This window comes from Erinaceus europaeus, chromosome 10, assembly GCF_950295315.1.
Source record: "Erinaceus europaeus chromosome 10, mEriEur2.1, whole genome shotgun sequence".
Classification (NCBI taxonomy): Eukaryota; Metazoa; Chordata; class Mammalia; order Eulipotyphla; family Erinaceidae; genus Erinaceus; species Erinaceus europaeus.
Genome location: NC_080171.1, coordinates 26,010,918 through 26,026,277, shown reverse-complemented (window position 1 = coordinate 26,026,277; position 15,360 = coordinate 26,010,918). Strand labels below are relative to the sequence as shown.

Below are 15,360 nucleotides of genomic sequence, written 5' to 3'. Positions count from 1 at the left end.
CCTTCTTGTTGCAGTGAGCCTCAAGCATAGTAGCTGCTACTGCCCTTTTTTCTGCATTATCACCTTGGAATGCCTTGTTCCAGCCTGTCATTTGAAACTTCTATTTGTTTTTATTTCGTATGTGCATTATTTATATAGCTGCTTCCAGGGATGAGTGGCCAGTTCTGGAAGGTGCATGGGAGATGGGGCTACAGTTGCCAGTGGTCCCCTGGGGCCAGCTTGTGTCTTATGGGGGATCTGGCCAGTAAGGTCTATACATTTAACACCAGCCAGTGACACCCTCAGGCCTACACACACACACACACACACACACACACACACACACACACACACACACACACTTTCCATGTAATTCAGGCACATTTATAATCACTTCAGTTGAATACAAGCCGTTCTCCCCAATGCCTTTGACTGCCTCTTTATTGGTAGTTCTTATTTTTATCTTCTCAAATTCCAAAACCAAGAGGGAAATTACTAAATCCAAGTCAGACTCAAACTATATCTTCCTGGGGGAAAAAATATGTGCTCCTAGATTATATCTCACCTAAGTAGATATTTTAAAAATGATGACTGCTTCAAGTACAAAGCTGATCTTTAAAATTGTCTATGTCTGTTTTATGAAAGTGGCAGAGTGAGGCTGGAGCATCTCTCCAGTGCATGAGCCCTCTTGCCCTTGGCTTTGCAAGCCTGTGTTCTACTCACTGAGCAATTTCTCCCTTCCCAAAAGCTGATTTTTGAAACAGCATTACAGGAAAAAAGTGAGGCCTCTCGGTAAAAATAGCTTTGCTATATAAGAGTTTTATTTCTGCTTTCAGAGGGATGAGGGTGAACTATTGCAGGCAGGTTTTGCTCGAGAGGAATTTCTCAAGAGTTGTTTTCCCAGGGCTAACTATAACCTCAGCAGAGGACTTCCTGAAAGGGGGCTGGATATAGGGAGAACCAACTCCAATGCTGGAAGGCACAAGAAAAGCCCTGCTTTCTCTCACTGGTTCTACGAGACTGCATTTCCACTCAAAGAGGATGAAGAAGGCAGAGACATAGCAGGCCAGGTGGAGGAGGCATGGAGGAGGGTCCCCACAGCTGGTAGGCACAACCCTGTCCCCCATCATGATTCAGGAGTGAAAACACGCAGCTTCATCTCTGACACCCTGTAACTGTAATTGTAGCCTCTCCATGAATTCCAGTTGATGCCATTGGCATAGCTCTGGTGGGACCCCCTGAGGTAGCGGCCATTCAGGTTTGAAACATGACAATCTCCATACCACCAGGCCCCCTTGTACAGCTGGGCACAGTTTGTGGAACTATGATCGTTGTCCCGGTCTTTGGTGGAGAAGGGCTTGTCCTTGTGAAATGTCAAGGAGTCACCTGCTCAGGAGCAATGGAGGATGATGTGGGTGCCTCAGCCCGGCTGTCTTATCCTGTCTCCCTAGTCAGGGCCACCCTCAGTGTAGACCTTCCTGCTGAGCTGCAGGAGAGGGGAGGCTGTGGGCCTGAGGGAGGGAGAGTCCCTCTCCCACCTCATATCCCTGTACCCCTTCCCACCAGCCAGTGCCCCCTTTTCCAGATTTCAACCTTCCTACCTAGGAAGTCTGGGCCCCTGATGCCCCAGGAGGACATCCCTTTCCCTCATCTTGGGCCTTTCCTCAGGCCTTCCTCTTCAAGGGTATCCAGGGAAGTGCTTCCATGGACTTATATCCCTGTAGACACATGGGGACAGGCTCTGAGCCCTTGTGAATTGACTGTCCTCAGCAGGTGTGTGTGAGCTGGTGGCAGGGCAGCTCACTGAGTCTCACCAGCTGGGACCTGACTGGCTGTGTCACTGTCCCCCCAGCTGCCCTGACACCTGGCTGTGGTCTCAATGGGACAGATGGAGAGTGGGGCTCAGAGAGCACAGGCACCAGGTTGGGTCACTTGGGGAGACAGCCAGGAGGCTAAGCTGTTTCCCACCTGCAAACACATTGAAGCCCAGGCCCTGTGCCCGTCAGGACCCTCACCTGCAGTGCCCCCCACGAAGCTCCCCAGTACCAGCTTGTACTTCTCTGCCTCACTCCCCATCTTGAACACCTTGTAGTGGGCAAACTTGTGGTTGTCCTCAAAGTCCACCAGGTCCACACGGAGCTCGATGTTCCCTGCGGGGGGGGGGGGGGGTCAGGACAGAAAGGGCCTTCGGAGCCAGGAAGCTAGTTAGGGAATGGGGCTTACTCTCAGGAGAAGTCTGAATTCGATCCTAGGATAATTCAGCTCGGAATCTATGAATATTTCCTGTTGCTTTGAGGACCGCCTGGGTGCCTTTCCTTCTCAATCAATCTTTGCTGCTTTGCATGAACCAGGCCTGTATTCCCTGGAGTTCATCCTGGGTGACATCATCTATGGGAATGTGCATTCCCCTCACAGACCACTCAGCCACAGCCACAGGTGAGAGCTGAGTGTCAGCTGCTTGTGTGAGAGCACGAGGCTCCTGAGAGGACACCTTCCCACTGGTCCTTTGGCAGACAAGGAGGTAAACACATCTTTGGTCTGCACTTGACCTCAGGGCCAGGCCAGAGCTGTGCTGTGGTGCAGAGATGGAGGAGGAGGGCTCTCCTGCAGGGCATGTGACCTCAGTCAGGGCAGTGACCCTGGAGAAGCAAGTCCCCAGCACTCAGGGCCCCTCACAGAAAACACCCACAGTTGGCAGGGGAGACTGACCAGTTCTGGAGGCTGACACTGCTTCTTCATCGTGGAGCTAAGATTATGGGTCCTGACCGGACTCTAGCTCCTCTCAATAGCCAAGGGTTCCAATGTGAATCTGGAGTCTCAGAGATGCCTGTCTGTCTGACAGTGTCACAGAAGTTGTGAGCTTTCTGTACCCAGGTTCTCCCTTTCTGGACAGAGGAGAAACACTATATCACAGGTTTCCAAAACCCAGGGCTAAGGTCAGGTCAGGTGACTTGGGGATGTCCCTCCAGCCCCCACAAGCCAGGTGAACCCCTACCCTGAGCAGTGAGGGCGTGGATGTTGTCATTGCCCAGCCAGAACTCCCCCAGCTGACTGCCAAAGCCCTTCTTGTAGGAGGCCCAGTCCCGGTAGAAGTCCATGGAGCCATCCACCCTGCGCTGGAACACCTGGGGAGGGAGGGTTCTCACCCCACAGCCTTGGCTGAGCCAGCATGGCCCCCACTGGGGACACATAGTCTAGGGCCAAGGAGGCATGAGGGGAAGAGAGTATGGAGGAGGAGGAAGGGGAGTAGCCCGCACACAGCAGCAGGGGGTTGCCCAGGCCTGGCTCTGCCCCTGGGCACTGCCCACACAGGCTGCTCTGGGCCTCAGAGGGAGGGTCCTGGGCTCTGGGACAGGCCCCCAGGGAACTGGCAGGATGGACACACACAGAGCCCCCATCCCAGAGCAGGGCCAGGTAAGGGGTTCCCCAAGCCCAGGGCTGAGCCTCACTCACTGTCCAGCCCCCGCCATCAGTGTTCATGTCACACAGCACTGCCAGTGGCCTGCAGTCAGGCAGGTAGATGGTGTGCCAGCCACTCAGAGTGTGTCCCCTGCTGAGCAGCTCCTGGCAGGACCAGGTGACTGGAGGGCAGTGGGGCAGGACAGGGGGGCTGGCTCAGTGGGCATCTGCATGGAAAAGGGACCAGGCCTGGCACAGACACTGCCCCACAGCTGCCCAGGTGCTGCCACCTGCTCCCTGCCCCCACTCTCCAGGTCCATAACTCTAGAGCTGCCCAGGGTCCCTGCAGTCTGGGAGCCCTGATGGCAGCACCAGGAGAGGCTGCAGCAAGAGGGAAGGAGGGAGGAGCCATGGGGACAGGCCAATGCTGGTTCTGAGGGGAGTCTGGGGTCCTGGTCTCTGCCCCTTTGCCACCGAAGTGCCCAGGCTCCTTCAAGCCAGTGAAGAGGGTCACCTGTCTCACAGGTCTCAGCTTGCATGGAGTCTCCTATAGAGAAAGAGGACAGGTGTTCCAGGTGTCGTGGGAGGCCCTGTCCCTGAGCACAGAGGGATCAGTCTCTTGGGTCCTCAAACTCTGCTCACCACCTGTATCTGACTGTCTCTGGACTGTCCTCCTCAGGGACTTGGGGTCAAGCCACCCTGTGCATGTTCTGGCCTGTACCTGGGGGTCCTATGTCTCAGGTACTTTGAGGTCTGACTTGCTCCTTATCCTTCTGTCACTAGGCCCAGTCTGGACCCTCATTTCTCCATGTTTCAGCCTGTTTCCCCATCCGAGGTTGCTTTGTGGTCAGGCTGTGAGGGCCAGTCCTGTTACTCCCACTTCCCATTGGACAGAGGACTCTAGACATTGAGTTAATTTTCCTTTTCAGATATAAATATATACATATATGGATGTGTGCCTATGCACATATATATGTAACATATAAAATAAGTATAATAAAGAGGAAAAGTTTGTCAGTGTGTTCATTCAAAAAATTAATAATGTCTGCTTATAAACACTTAAGATCACTTTGTGAACCTCTCACACCCACTGCATCATCTGACCGTGGAATTATTTTGAGACACCTCCACCCCATATCATGCTACAGAATATCTGAGATTGTTCACCCCTCCAGCTGCCAGAGCCCCAACCCCAGGACAGTTGTCAGCTCACCTTTCTCTCCACGGTCACCCTTCACTCCTGGGTCTCCTGCAGAAGAATAAGGGGTCAGTGGTCAGTGAAGATCCCCCCCCCACAGACACCACCTGTCTTTGTTTTTGGGATGATGGTGTGGGGAGGTAAGGCTCCCATGTGGCAAGCCCCATCCAGGGCTCCAGGCACCAGGTCCCCCTCTGTGATTACAGGGTTCTCTATGCCAGGTCTCTATGGAAGGAGGGGATATTGAGGTCTGGGTGTTCCCTGGGTAAGAAGAGGTCTCTCAGGGTCCAGGAGCCTGGACCAGGGTCCTCAGAGCAATCACCAGGCTCTGTGGAAATGAAACTGACAGTCTTCTTTCTGTCCCCCATCCCCATCTCCCTCTTGTCCTCCTTGTCTCTCTCTTTTACTCTGTATCTGCCCCTACCCATCTTTTCCTTCTGTCTCTCTCACACTGTCTCTGTCTCTTATCTGCTCTGCATACAACCCTGGGGTCCTTCTACAGATGCTCAGGTTCAGTCACTCACTCACCTTTGGGTCCAGGAGGTCCTGCCTTTCCAGGGCCTCCAGGGTAGCCTGGTTGTCCTGCAGATGCCAAAGACACAGGAGAAGATGCAGGTGTGTTCCTCCCAGGACCTTCCCTGTCCACCTGCTGCCACTCACTGCAGTGAACGCTCCCTTCCACAACAGGTGCCCACACCCAGTCTGGTGGGGGACATAATGAGGGGCTGAACCTCCTTTGTGGCCTGAGTGTGATGAGCTCAGTCCAGGCACTCCAAATTAGAACCAGACTGGGTGAGCATGCCCCCCTTTATGTCAGGTACAAGCTGATTCTGTTTTCCTGACCCAGGTCTGAGTCCACACTGAACTCCATTAATAGACTAAAGTGCCCTCATCACCTAGTCCTTATAGGGATCCCTGTACTGTGTGTGTGTGTATGTTTGTTGGGGGGGGGGGGTAGTGGTGGTGGTGTTTCAGAGTCAGGTCCTCATACTCCGTGCTGGGCTGTCCACTTCCTGGTTTATGAGTGTGTAGGTGGATGTGTGGAATGCAAGGCTTGTGGGCAGGGCCCCTCTTCTCAGCACATCAGTGTAGGGCGGTGTGGACCCAGGGTGTATGTTGTTGAGAATCAGTAGAGACATCCTGCATCAGGTGAAGGGCAGGCAGATTGGGGGCTCATCTCTGGGGTTTCAGCACCCCCAATGGGATACATGCTCCCAGAAGGGGGCCTCCCAGGTCTCCTTCCCTGGGAAGAGTATCCTTTCAGGTGTCTGTTCTACATCTCATCATGTGAACACACAGCCCTCATGTCCTGGACACTCTACCTTCCCTGGGGACACTTGTGGACACTGTCACCTTCTCCCATCCTCAGCATTCTGGGATGAGGTAGTTCAGAGGAATCTGGGGTTCCAATTTCCAGGCAGAATATGAATTCAGATCCTTCCCCAATGCTGGACCTAGTCTGACTAGAGTCTCAGGACCAGAAAACAGGAGAAAAGCCCCCCACCTAGGGGTTCCTGACCCAGGGATCAGGGGTCCCTCTGATCCTGACTCTGATCAAGGCCAGGATCCCCTGAACCCTGAGTCCCACAGGGCTCCACCCACATTAAACCCTCTGAGCATCAGTGCTCAGCTGACCCCAACTCTCCTAACACCCAGTACCTACCTCTTCCTCCAGGACTGCCTGTGTCTCCCTTGGGCCCTGCAGCTCCAGGCAGCCCCGGACATCCCCGAAGGATGGTCAGCTTGTCAGAGCCCTCCAGACCCACCATCTTCACCTCTGTGGGCAGAAAGACACCTTCAGGGACAGCCTGGCAGAGGGCCTCAGAGGCAGCACACAGGCCTCTGTTCCCTGTACCTGCCCTGTGTGACCTAGGGTCTGGGGGCTCTGTGCTCAGTGTGTCCCAGCTGAAGGCTCAGCCTTCTCTGATGCATGGTCACACAGAGATGTGACAGTACAGTGTCCTGACAGTGATGCAGGAGAGCTCAGTTTCCCTGGGCTGTGTGTCCTCAGGTCAATGACTTAACAGCTCTGGCCATGTGTCCTGCATTGCCAAGTAGGAAATAACTTGTGGGAAGACTGAGATAATATGCAAATAGATGATCTGAGTATAATCTTGGAATTTAGCAAGAGCTTCACTCCTGCAGGTCGTTTAGCACAGCAGCTACAGCTGTTTCTACCTGGGTCAGAGAAGAACTATCACCCTGACCTTGGACACCAACCATAGAATTCTGAACTGGTGTGGGGACAGGTCTCCTAGAGAGAAACATGCTGTGTCAAGGACACAACTCAGTGGGAGAATTATTTACTATTTGAAAACAAATATTGTAACTGTGCTAATGACACAATCAAAGTGGCCCCTGCAGAGCTCCCTGGAGGAGGTGAGCTGGCTCTGCTCCCTGGGCTCCCAGGGCTCCGCTGTGGGTGTCCCTCCATTGCCCTTCCTGCCTGCTCTGCAGCAGCACAGGCTGTGGTGCCCTGTTGGTGCCTCCTTCACAAATGTGTCATCACTCAGGGGACTGTGTCCCTAAGAGGAATCTTGCCAGCTGTGGCCCTGTAGGATCCACCTGTGTGGCTTGGGGCTGGGGAGATCCCTTTCTCTCTCTGCACTCTGCCAATATCATCTGAATCAAACTCTCAGGGTTGAGCTGGGCTGTGGTGCACCTAGTTGAGTGCACACATTACAGTGCTTAAGGACCCAGGTTCAAGCCTCCGGTTCCCACCTGCAGGGGGGAAGCTTCATGAGTGGTGAAGTAGGGCTGCAGGTGTCTCTCTATCTCTCTTCCCCTCCCTATCACCCCTTCCCTTTCTCAATTTCTTTCTGTCTCTACCAAATAGATAAAACTAAAAAATAAAGCCTTTCAGGGTGAAGCAACCCCCCCACGCAACCTGAGGGGTCCCAGGTTAAAGAACTTGCTTTGTGAGCAAGGAATATCTCACCAGGTGTGGTATGTGCTTTGCCACTTGTATGTATTATCTGAGCTCCAGTCATAGTATCTCATGAGAGATTACATGGCACCAGGGAAGTTCCTGGTGCTGGATTCTCTCTCTCTCTCTCTCTCTCTCTCTCTCTCTCTCTCCCTCTCCCTCTCCCTCTCCCTCTCCCTCTCCCTCTCCCTCTCCGTCTCCCTTTCCCTCTCCCTCCCTATCTCTCTCTTTCTCTCCATATATATGATAAAGGAATAATGAAATAAATAATGAAAATATGTCTGTGCTCTGCTGTCACATGTGAAAGTCCACAGTGACACACACACACACACACACACACACACACACACACACACACACACACCTTGGTGTGAGTCCTTAGGCAATCCATAGGAAGACATAGACAAAGACTGACATTGCCTCTGCCCCAAGGAATTGGAGAGAGACTCTGTGAACCTCTGTTGGACAATCATGGCATGAAACTATGACACGTCAGCCCACAACCTCGCTCCCCTCCTTCCAGGAAGGTCATTCATGCAGGTGTCCTTCTGCTGAAGATAGAGCAGAGTGTCCAGAAGCAGATGCAGGGGGGTGGTCTAATCAGGGGACACTATGTGACTATGATGGGAGTCACCTCCTTCCCAGGGCCAGAAAACACAGGCCCACCTTACCTGGACAGGTATCAGCAGCTTGGGCATTCAGGGTCCTGATGCACAGGAGCAGGAGGAGCTGGACCGCAGGCCCCAGGGCCACCATGACCTTGCTCAGCTCCATGCCTTCTGCTCTGTGCCCTCAGAGACATCCCAGATCTTAGAGAGTGGAGGAAGTGCAAGCTGGGGCTGCAGTTTCTCAACTCCCTGGAGTGCCCACTTCCTGCAGGCTCTCTGCTTGCACCATCATGGAGATGATGGCAAAGGTTCTCTCCTTCTATCCTGGTCTCAACCAGCTGACTCTACCCTATACTCACTACCTATACAAAACTCCCATGCCTTCTCAGCTAAAAACAAATGGGCTGAAAATTTCTGAGACCACCAAATAATGTGGGGTACAGTCCTTATTCCAATCCCACTGGTGGAGAGTGTTCTTTGATTTTCCCAGAGAGATTAAAGCCTGTTAAATCTGACTCAAGTCCACTCAAAGCACAGCACCATTGCCTCCCTCACACTGACGGGGTGGATGTGTCTTGTCCTTCTAGGTTCCTGAGGCCACATTCCTCATCCTACTCAACCAGTGACACTCCCTCTGGATGAAGCTGTGCCTCCAAAGGCCCAGGGTTGCCCAGACACACTTGGTGCCTTGAAGCTGATCAAATGGATTAGACAAAGATAATACCTGCCATTGCTCAGCTTACAGGAACTAATTTTGCAAGGAAGAATGCACCCTTTTTGACTTTGTGGATTCTGTGACACTTGTGAAGGGTCTAAAATGTGGAGGAAGTGTCACCAGGGAGACCAGTGCAGCTGACCCTATGCTCACGACCTGGTGCAATGGGAGGCCAAACTCTGTGACAGCAGTTTGTGCAGGAAGGGAAAGGCCCTCTACTGCCATATGAGTAAAATGGAGGCAGGGGCCCCTGCTCAAATCTACATCCATCTCCCTCTTTCAGGGAGTTTATGTAGGTTGAAGGAGATGGAAAACCACCAAGTCGAGGGGCCAAGTGTTGGTGCACCTGGCTGAACATACATGCTAAAATGCATGAAGACTCAGGTTCAAACCCTCAGTCCCCACCAGCAGAAGGAAAGCTTTGTGAGTGGTGAAGCAGTGATGCTGGTGTCTCTGTCTTGCTCCTTCTATGTCTTCCTCTTCCTCTCAATTTCTGGCTGACTCTATCCAATAAATACATTAAGATAGTAAAATAAAAAAGGAAAAGGAGAAGAAGAGGAGGAGGAAGAAAAAGGAGGAGAAGAAGGAGAAGGAGAAGAAGAAGAAGGAGGAGGAGGAGGAGGAGGAGGAGGAGAAGGAGAAGAAGAAGAGGAGGAGGAGAAGGAGGAGGAGGAGGAAGAAGAAGAAGAAGAAGGAGAAGGAGAAGGAGAAGGAGAAGGAGAAGGAGAAGGAGAAGAAGAAGAAGTAGAAGAAAGAAGGAACCGCCTGAGTGGGTCCTATACTAATGGAATGAGTTTGAAGACACCTGGTCTCCCTGTCTTTTGGATCATGGCCTCCTGGATCCTGCAGCATTACCTGTGAATTTCCTTCTAAATCAAAACCTGTGACAGATCTTAATTCTTTTTATTGTGTTGAAGGACCAAAACAAACAGACACTGTGTAGGGTATGAGTCTCAGATATTTATTTTGCAAATTTACTGTTAACATTTCATATTATCTGTGCCTTAGGTAGCAGTTCTTGCACTAAGAACTCTGAGAGATCTGCTGAGTTGATCCAATTTATCTCCTTGCAAGTCATCTCATCTCTCATGGGCAATGCCAGGCATTCTCTAAGCTCCAGCTGCACTTTTTTCTTCCTTTCCATTTTCTTTTCTTTCCTTTCCTCTTTCTTCCTTCCTTTCTTTCTTTCTTTCTTTAATTCATTCTTTCTTTTCTTTTCATTTCTTTTTTTATAAGACAGAAAGAAATTGAGAGGGGAGAGGCAGTTAGACAGGGAGTGGCAACTGCAGCACTATCTCACTGTTCATGAAGTTTCCTTCACCTTACAGGTGGGAACAGTTGCTTGAACCTGGGTCCTTATGCATGGTAAACCTATGAGCTCAACCAGGTATATCACCACCCAGTCCCTACACCAAGCTAACAAGAGTACAGAAGCAGATGGTGTAGTGTTTTGCTGTCTGAATTTTCTCTAGACCTGGACTGGGTCCCTGTGGAGTGACTCCATCCTTTGGAGAGGAGTTGAATCAAGAGTGCTCCCCTGGGGAATGTCAGAACATTCAGAAAAGAAGCAAATCTACAATGCTCACTCCCAAATGTCCTCCTCTCTCCTTGCTCCATGCCAATGCCCAGTGATTCAGGGGATGTGCTTCAGAGATCCTGATAGCTGGGGGACTTTTCCTCAGGATGCCAACTCCAGATGTCTCCTTTGAAATCTTGCACTAGGATGTGACTAAAGAAAGCATCAAGATAGGCAGCTGCACATAGAACCACAGCAGTCTGTTGGCTGGGTGAGGGAGACTGCAGTGTATACCTGTCCCCTGTCCCCAGAAAGTCTACTGGTGACATCGCAAAGAGACCCTGGATCCCTACTCCCAGTGATGGGACAGAAGGTTCATTCACCACCAAGCTGCCCCTTGGGGATGATCCAGCTTGGGATGTCTACAATTATGAGACATAATCCTGGCTCTGAGGTGTTTACTGTTAACTGCGGGCAGTCCCTGGAGGGCCTGAGTTTGTGGTTCCCCATCTTTTCCTCATCAGGGGCAGAGAGGGCAGAGGCCATGGCCTTGAGTGGGTAGGGAGCTATAGGGGAGAAGGGAGCTGTCAGGGCCTGTCTCCTCGTGTCACAGAGAGCCAACCTGCCACAGCAGCACCTGCCTGAAGGGGAAAGGCTTTATTGCCACCAAAGCCAATATCAGCCGTGTGAGCAGCAGTGTGAGCACTAAGGGAAACAGCTTCACTTCCCTCTAGAACCCTTGGGAGACATAGCAACTTACTCATACCAACTCTAAGACTTCCAAGTGTCCTCTTGTAATACAGGAAGTGCGGAAGGCCCAGCCCAAAAGCCAGTAACTGGACTTTGTGGCAGTCAGGGAGGAGAGCAAAAAGCTTTCAGATCTTCCTGCTCCTGAAACTTCCTCCTAGAGCAAAGCTGTAATTAGTCTTAAGGAATCTTTGCTGTGTCAAGTGGGCAAGGCCAGTAAGTCAGGGCTGGAGTGAGATGCCTGACCTTGGCTTGAACTCTTGTTTTGCAAAAGGATTCCTGCAAGTAGCCCCAGCCTCCTCTTCCTTTCCTCCAGGTCTGATAAGATTGTCTGTTCTTTGGGGGTATGGTTGCAGAAGATGGAAGGGTCAGAGAGGGGCTGCTAGCCCTGCGAGTCCAGGGCAGTCCCAGCTTGGGGACACACTCCCTGAAAGGCACAGGTCTGATATGATGGTCTGATGCTTGGCTCTTTGTTCTTCTCTATTACTTGGAGTATTTTCCCAGGATGCCCTTTGCAGCTTTTGCTCCCATTTTCATGCAATGCTCCTTCCCAGGCTTCTTTGAAGTTCAAAGCTGAGGACCCAAGACACAATCTGGTCTGAACTCTGTTGAGAGGAGCTTGGCCATCTCTTCTGTGTAAACATCATGATTTCCTGGATGCAGCCTCAGACAGCACTGTGGTTCTGCATGATGATTTTGAACCAGCTGAGCCCGTGGCTCACCGAATGCCCCTATCCCCTGTTTTAGGCTTATTGTTTTAATTTTTTTCATTTCTCATAGGATAGAGAGAAATTGAATGGGAAGGGGGGGTAGAAAGGTAGAGAGAAATAGGTATCTGCAGCACTGTATCACCACTCATGAAGCTTCTCCCTTGTAGGTGGGGGCTAGGGGCTTGAAACTTTGTCCTTGAGCATGGTCATGTATATGCTTAACCTGGTGTCCTTTTGCCTGGCTCCTGCATCTCTTTGAAATGGTGTTTTTGTGTTCTTTGGGTATTGTCTAGGAGTAGAATTGTTGGATCATATGGTAGTTCTATTTTTTTTTATTTATAAAATGGAAACATTGACAATATTATAGGATAAGAGGGGTACATTTCCATATAATACCCACCTCCCCAGAGTTCTATATCCAATCCCCTCCCTTGATAGCTTTCCTGTTCTTTATCCTTCTGGGAGTATGGACCCAGGGTCATTATGGGATACAGAAGGTGTAGGGTCTGGCTTCTGTAATTGTTTCTCTGCTGAACATGGGCATTTGCAGGCCAATCCTTACTCCCAGCTTGTCTCTTTCTTTATCTAGTGGGGCAGGGATCTGGGCAGGTGGGGTTTCAAGACACATGCTGGAGTCGTCTGCCCAAGGAAGTTGGGTTGGCATCATGGTATTATCTGGAAACTGGTGGCTGAAAAATACTCAAGATATAATGCAGAACAAATTGTTGACTAATCATGAACCTAAAAGCAAGAATATTGCAGATGAAGATTTGAGGTCTCCATTTTGGAAAAAGCTAGTAGTTCTATTTTAGGTATATTCCAGATGGCCCAAGGCTTTACTAGTTTTTGCCTTCGCCTGACATCTAATATGCAGGTGGACCCAGGTTATTGTCTGGGAAGATGGTGTCATAGTTGTAAAAAGGATTAGAAAGCTGGATCAAGGAAGAGAGTAGCTCCCAAATATGGGAAAAGCATATAAATATAGTTAACTCTAAACCCCATCGATTTGATCTGGGACCCATATTCAGCACAAGAGCCTGTGTAACCTCTGTATTCCTGTAGGTCTGAAATTGCATTCTGTGGTCATGGCTAGGAATGAACATTCCAGGCTGCACTAATTTCAGGACCCATCTTCCTCAGGTAGTAGGTAGACTATGTTGTCCAACCTCCCTTTGGAGAATGGAACATTCTCTACCACTACTGATCCACATTGAGGGGAAAGTCCTATAGGAGCCCCCAAATGAGTCCATTATGTTGTTCCTGATGGAGATAACCAGTGACAGTGTCGATAGGGATCTGTTAGAAGTCTAGGCGTATCATGTCTGTGTGGGAATCCCAGTACTCCCTGACTAGGGCCCCAGGTGATGGGGTGACCTGGTTGTGACTAAGGAGTCATTATTAAAGTATGCCAGTCTCTTGCCCTTATTCAGCTTTTGTAGTCCTTACTTTGTCTGACAAGGTTAGCCTTGGAGGTAGATTAAAAGGATATTAGGTCAAAGTAGAAACTGTTTTATTAGGTACTTTATGGTGTCTTTTTAGGTCTTTCTACTTCCTTGCTTCATTTATTGACTCACTGCAAATTATTGTGCACTTTTTATTCAAGGTATATGTTACATTTCCCCTAACTTAAGGATACATGTACTTATGCCCTATCTCATGGGCCCTGGTATGTATCTAGGTTTTGAGGTTTTGTTAAGAAGTGCACCACTTGAAATGGAGTTAAGTATTCCTATGAGCTGGGAAAGGTCTCACGAGAGTAATGAGGCTGAAGGGTTGACATTCCACGCCTGACTTTTCTGGACACAGTCTGAAATGAAGCATGCCGAGGTGGTACTGGTTCCATTGATTAGGTTGGGATCAGCAGATACAGTATCAGTTGGTATGAATTGAGAGAAGCATGCAGGAAAGTGAGCCCCACCCTAGAGGTTCCAGGACTAGGGGAAATATGAGCTTTATAGAGAAAGGGGAAGTTTCCTGTGGTCTTAGGGTTTAAGAAGGCAATAGATAGTTATTGCTATAACCAAATTATTTGGCAATTGGGTTAACATTGAAAATACAATTGTTAGGATTTGCTGTATCATACACGACCTCACCATAATTTATGTCCTTATGTGTTATTTATATATAACTGTATCTTATAAAGTAACACCGCCAGTTACTTCTGTTCTCCCCAGTCTAAGTTTTTTGGAAACAATATTTCAAAGAACAAGTCATTATTAGAAATGTATTAACAATTTGTGACCACCATTAAAATTCAGCCTGGTTACACTTTTGAAGTCTTAAGTGCTTAAATTGAAGGAACATATACTCAGCCTATGGTATATGCATCAAAAAGTTTGAGACATTCATTTTCCCCTCTCACATTAATTAAATAGTAATTTGTGAGCCTATAAGTTAATAGGAGTGTATATTAACACCATCCCCATCACCAAAAGTCTGTGTCCCTCTTCCTTCTCCCACCCTCCCCAGTGAAGCTGAGCATCTACCCTCACCCTCCACCCAGAGATTTTTACTTTGGTGCCATACTCCAAACTCAGTCAGATTCTGCTTTGAGTTTCCCTTTCTGTTCTTCTTTCTCAAATTCTGTTTATGAGTGGCATCATCCCATACTCATCTTTGTCTTTCTGACTTATTTTACTTAACATAATTCTTTCTAGCTCCATCCAAGATAGGTCAGAGAAGGTGCGTTCACTGTTCTTAATAGCTGTTTAGTATTTCATTGTGTATATATACCAGAGCTTTCTCAGCCATTCATCTGTTATTGGGAACCTGGTTTGCTTCCAGGTTTTAGCTATCATGAATTGTGCTATGAACATAGGTATACACACATCATTTTGGTTGGGTGTTATAGATTCCTTAGGTTATATCCCTAGAAAAGGAATTACTGGGTTATATGGGAGGTCTATTTATTATTTATTTATTTATTTATTTATTTAGTTGTAAAAAGTAAGCATTGACAAAATCATGGGATAAGAGGGGTACAACTCCACACAATTCCCACCACCAGAACTCCATATACCATTCCCTCCCCTGATAACTTTCCCACTCTTTAACCCTCTGGGAGTATGGAACCAAGGTCATTGTGGGATGCAGAAGCTGGGAGTTCTGGCTTCTGTAATTGCTTCCCTGATGAACATGGGCGTTGACAGGTCGATCCATACTCCCAGCCTGCTTCTCTCTTGCCCTAGTGGGGAAGGGCTCTGGGGAAGCGGAGCTCCAGGACATATTGGTGGGGTTGTCTGTGCAGGGAAGTCTGGTTGGCATCATGCTAGCATCTGGAACCCAGCGGCTGAAAAGAGAGTTAACATACAAAGCCAAACAATTTTGATCAATCATGAACCTAAAGGCTGGAATAGTGCAGATGAAGAGTTGGGGGTACTCCATTTTGTGGATAGCCAGTAGGCATATTTTAGTTATATTCCAAAGGGCCTGTGGCTATACTAGTTTTTTTTTTTCCCCTGAGCCTGAAATCTGATATGCAGGTGGATCCAAGTTATTGTCTGGGGAGACGATGTTAGATGTTATGGCTGGAAAAGGAACAGAAAGCTGGATCCTAATATGG

The 15,360-nt window shown here is 49.3% G+C and overlaps 1 protein-coding gene across 1 annotated transcript; it reads right to left on the bottom strand.

Moving 5' to 3' along the window:
- Positions 1-778: 778 nt before the first annotated feature.
- Positions 779-8,291, bottom strand: LOC103112120 (ficolin-1-like). The gene is made up of 8 exons (XM_060199340.1): positions 8,174-8,291; positions 6,240-6,353; positions 5,105-5,158; positions 4,588-4,627; positions 3,433-3,589; positions 2,975-3,104; positions 1,995-2,129; positions 779-1,365 (listed from the first exon to the last, which is right to left on the bottom strand). The coding sequence occupies exons 1-8, from the start codon at positions 8,274-8,276 to the stop codon at positions 1,106-1,108; spliced, it is 993 nt and encodes a 330-aa protein (XP_060055323.1). The 5' UTR covers positions 8,277-8,291; the 3' UTR covers positions 779-1,105.
- Positions 8,292-15,360: the final 7,069 nt, after the last annotated feature.

What these genes read in the sequence shown, in the direction of transcription:
- LOC103112120 (XM_060199340.1), bottom strand. Translation starts at nt 8,276, where the DNA reads ATGGAGCTGAGCAAGGTCATGGTGGCCCTGGGGCCTGCGGTCCAGCTC. An exon ending in AGCTGCTGATACCTGTCCAG is followed by an intron (nt 6,354 to 8,173) that starts GTAAGGTGGGCC and finishes TTCTGCCCACAG; the next exon opens with AGGTGAAGATGGTGGGTCTG. An exon ending in CCACGCCCTCACTGCTCAGG is followed by an intron (nt 2,130 to 2,974) that starts GTAGGGGTTCAC and finishes CCCCCCCCGCAG; the next exon opens with GGAACATCGAGCTCCGTGTG.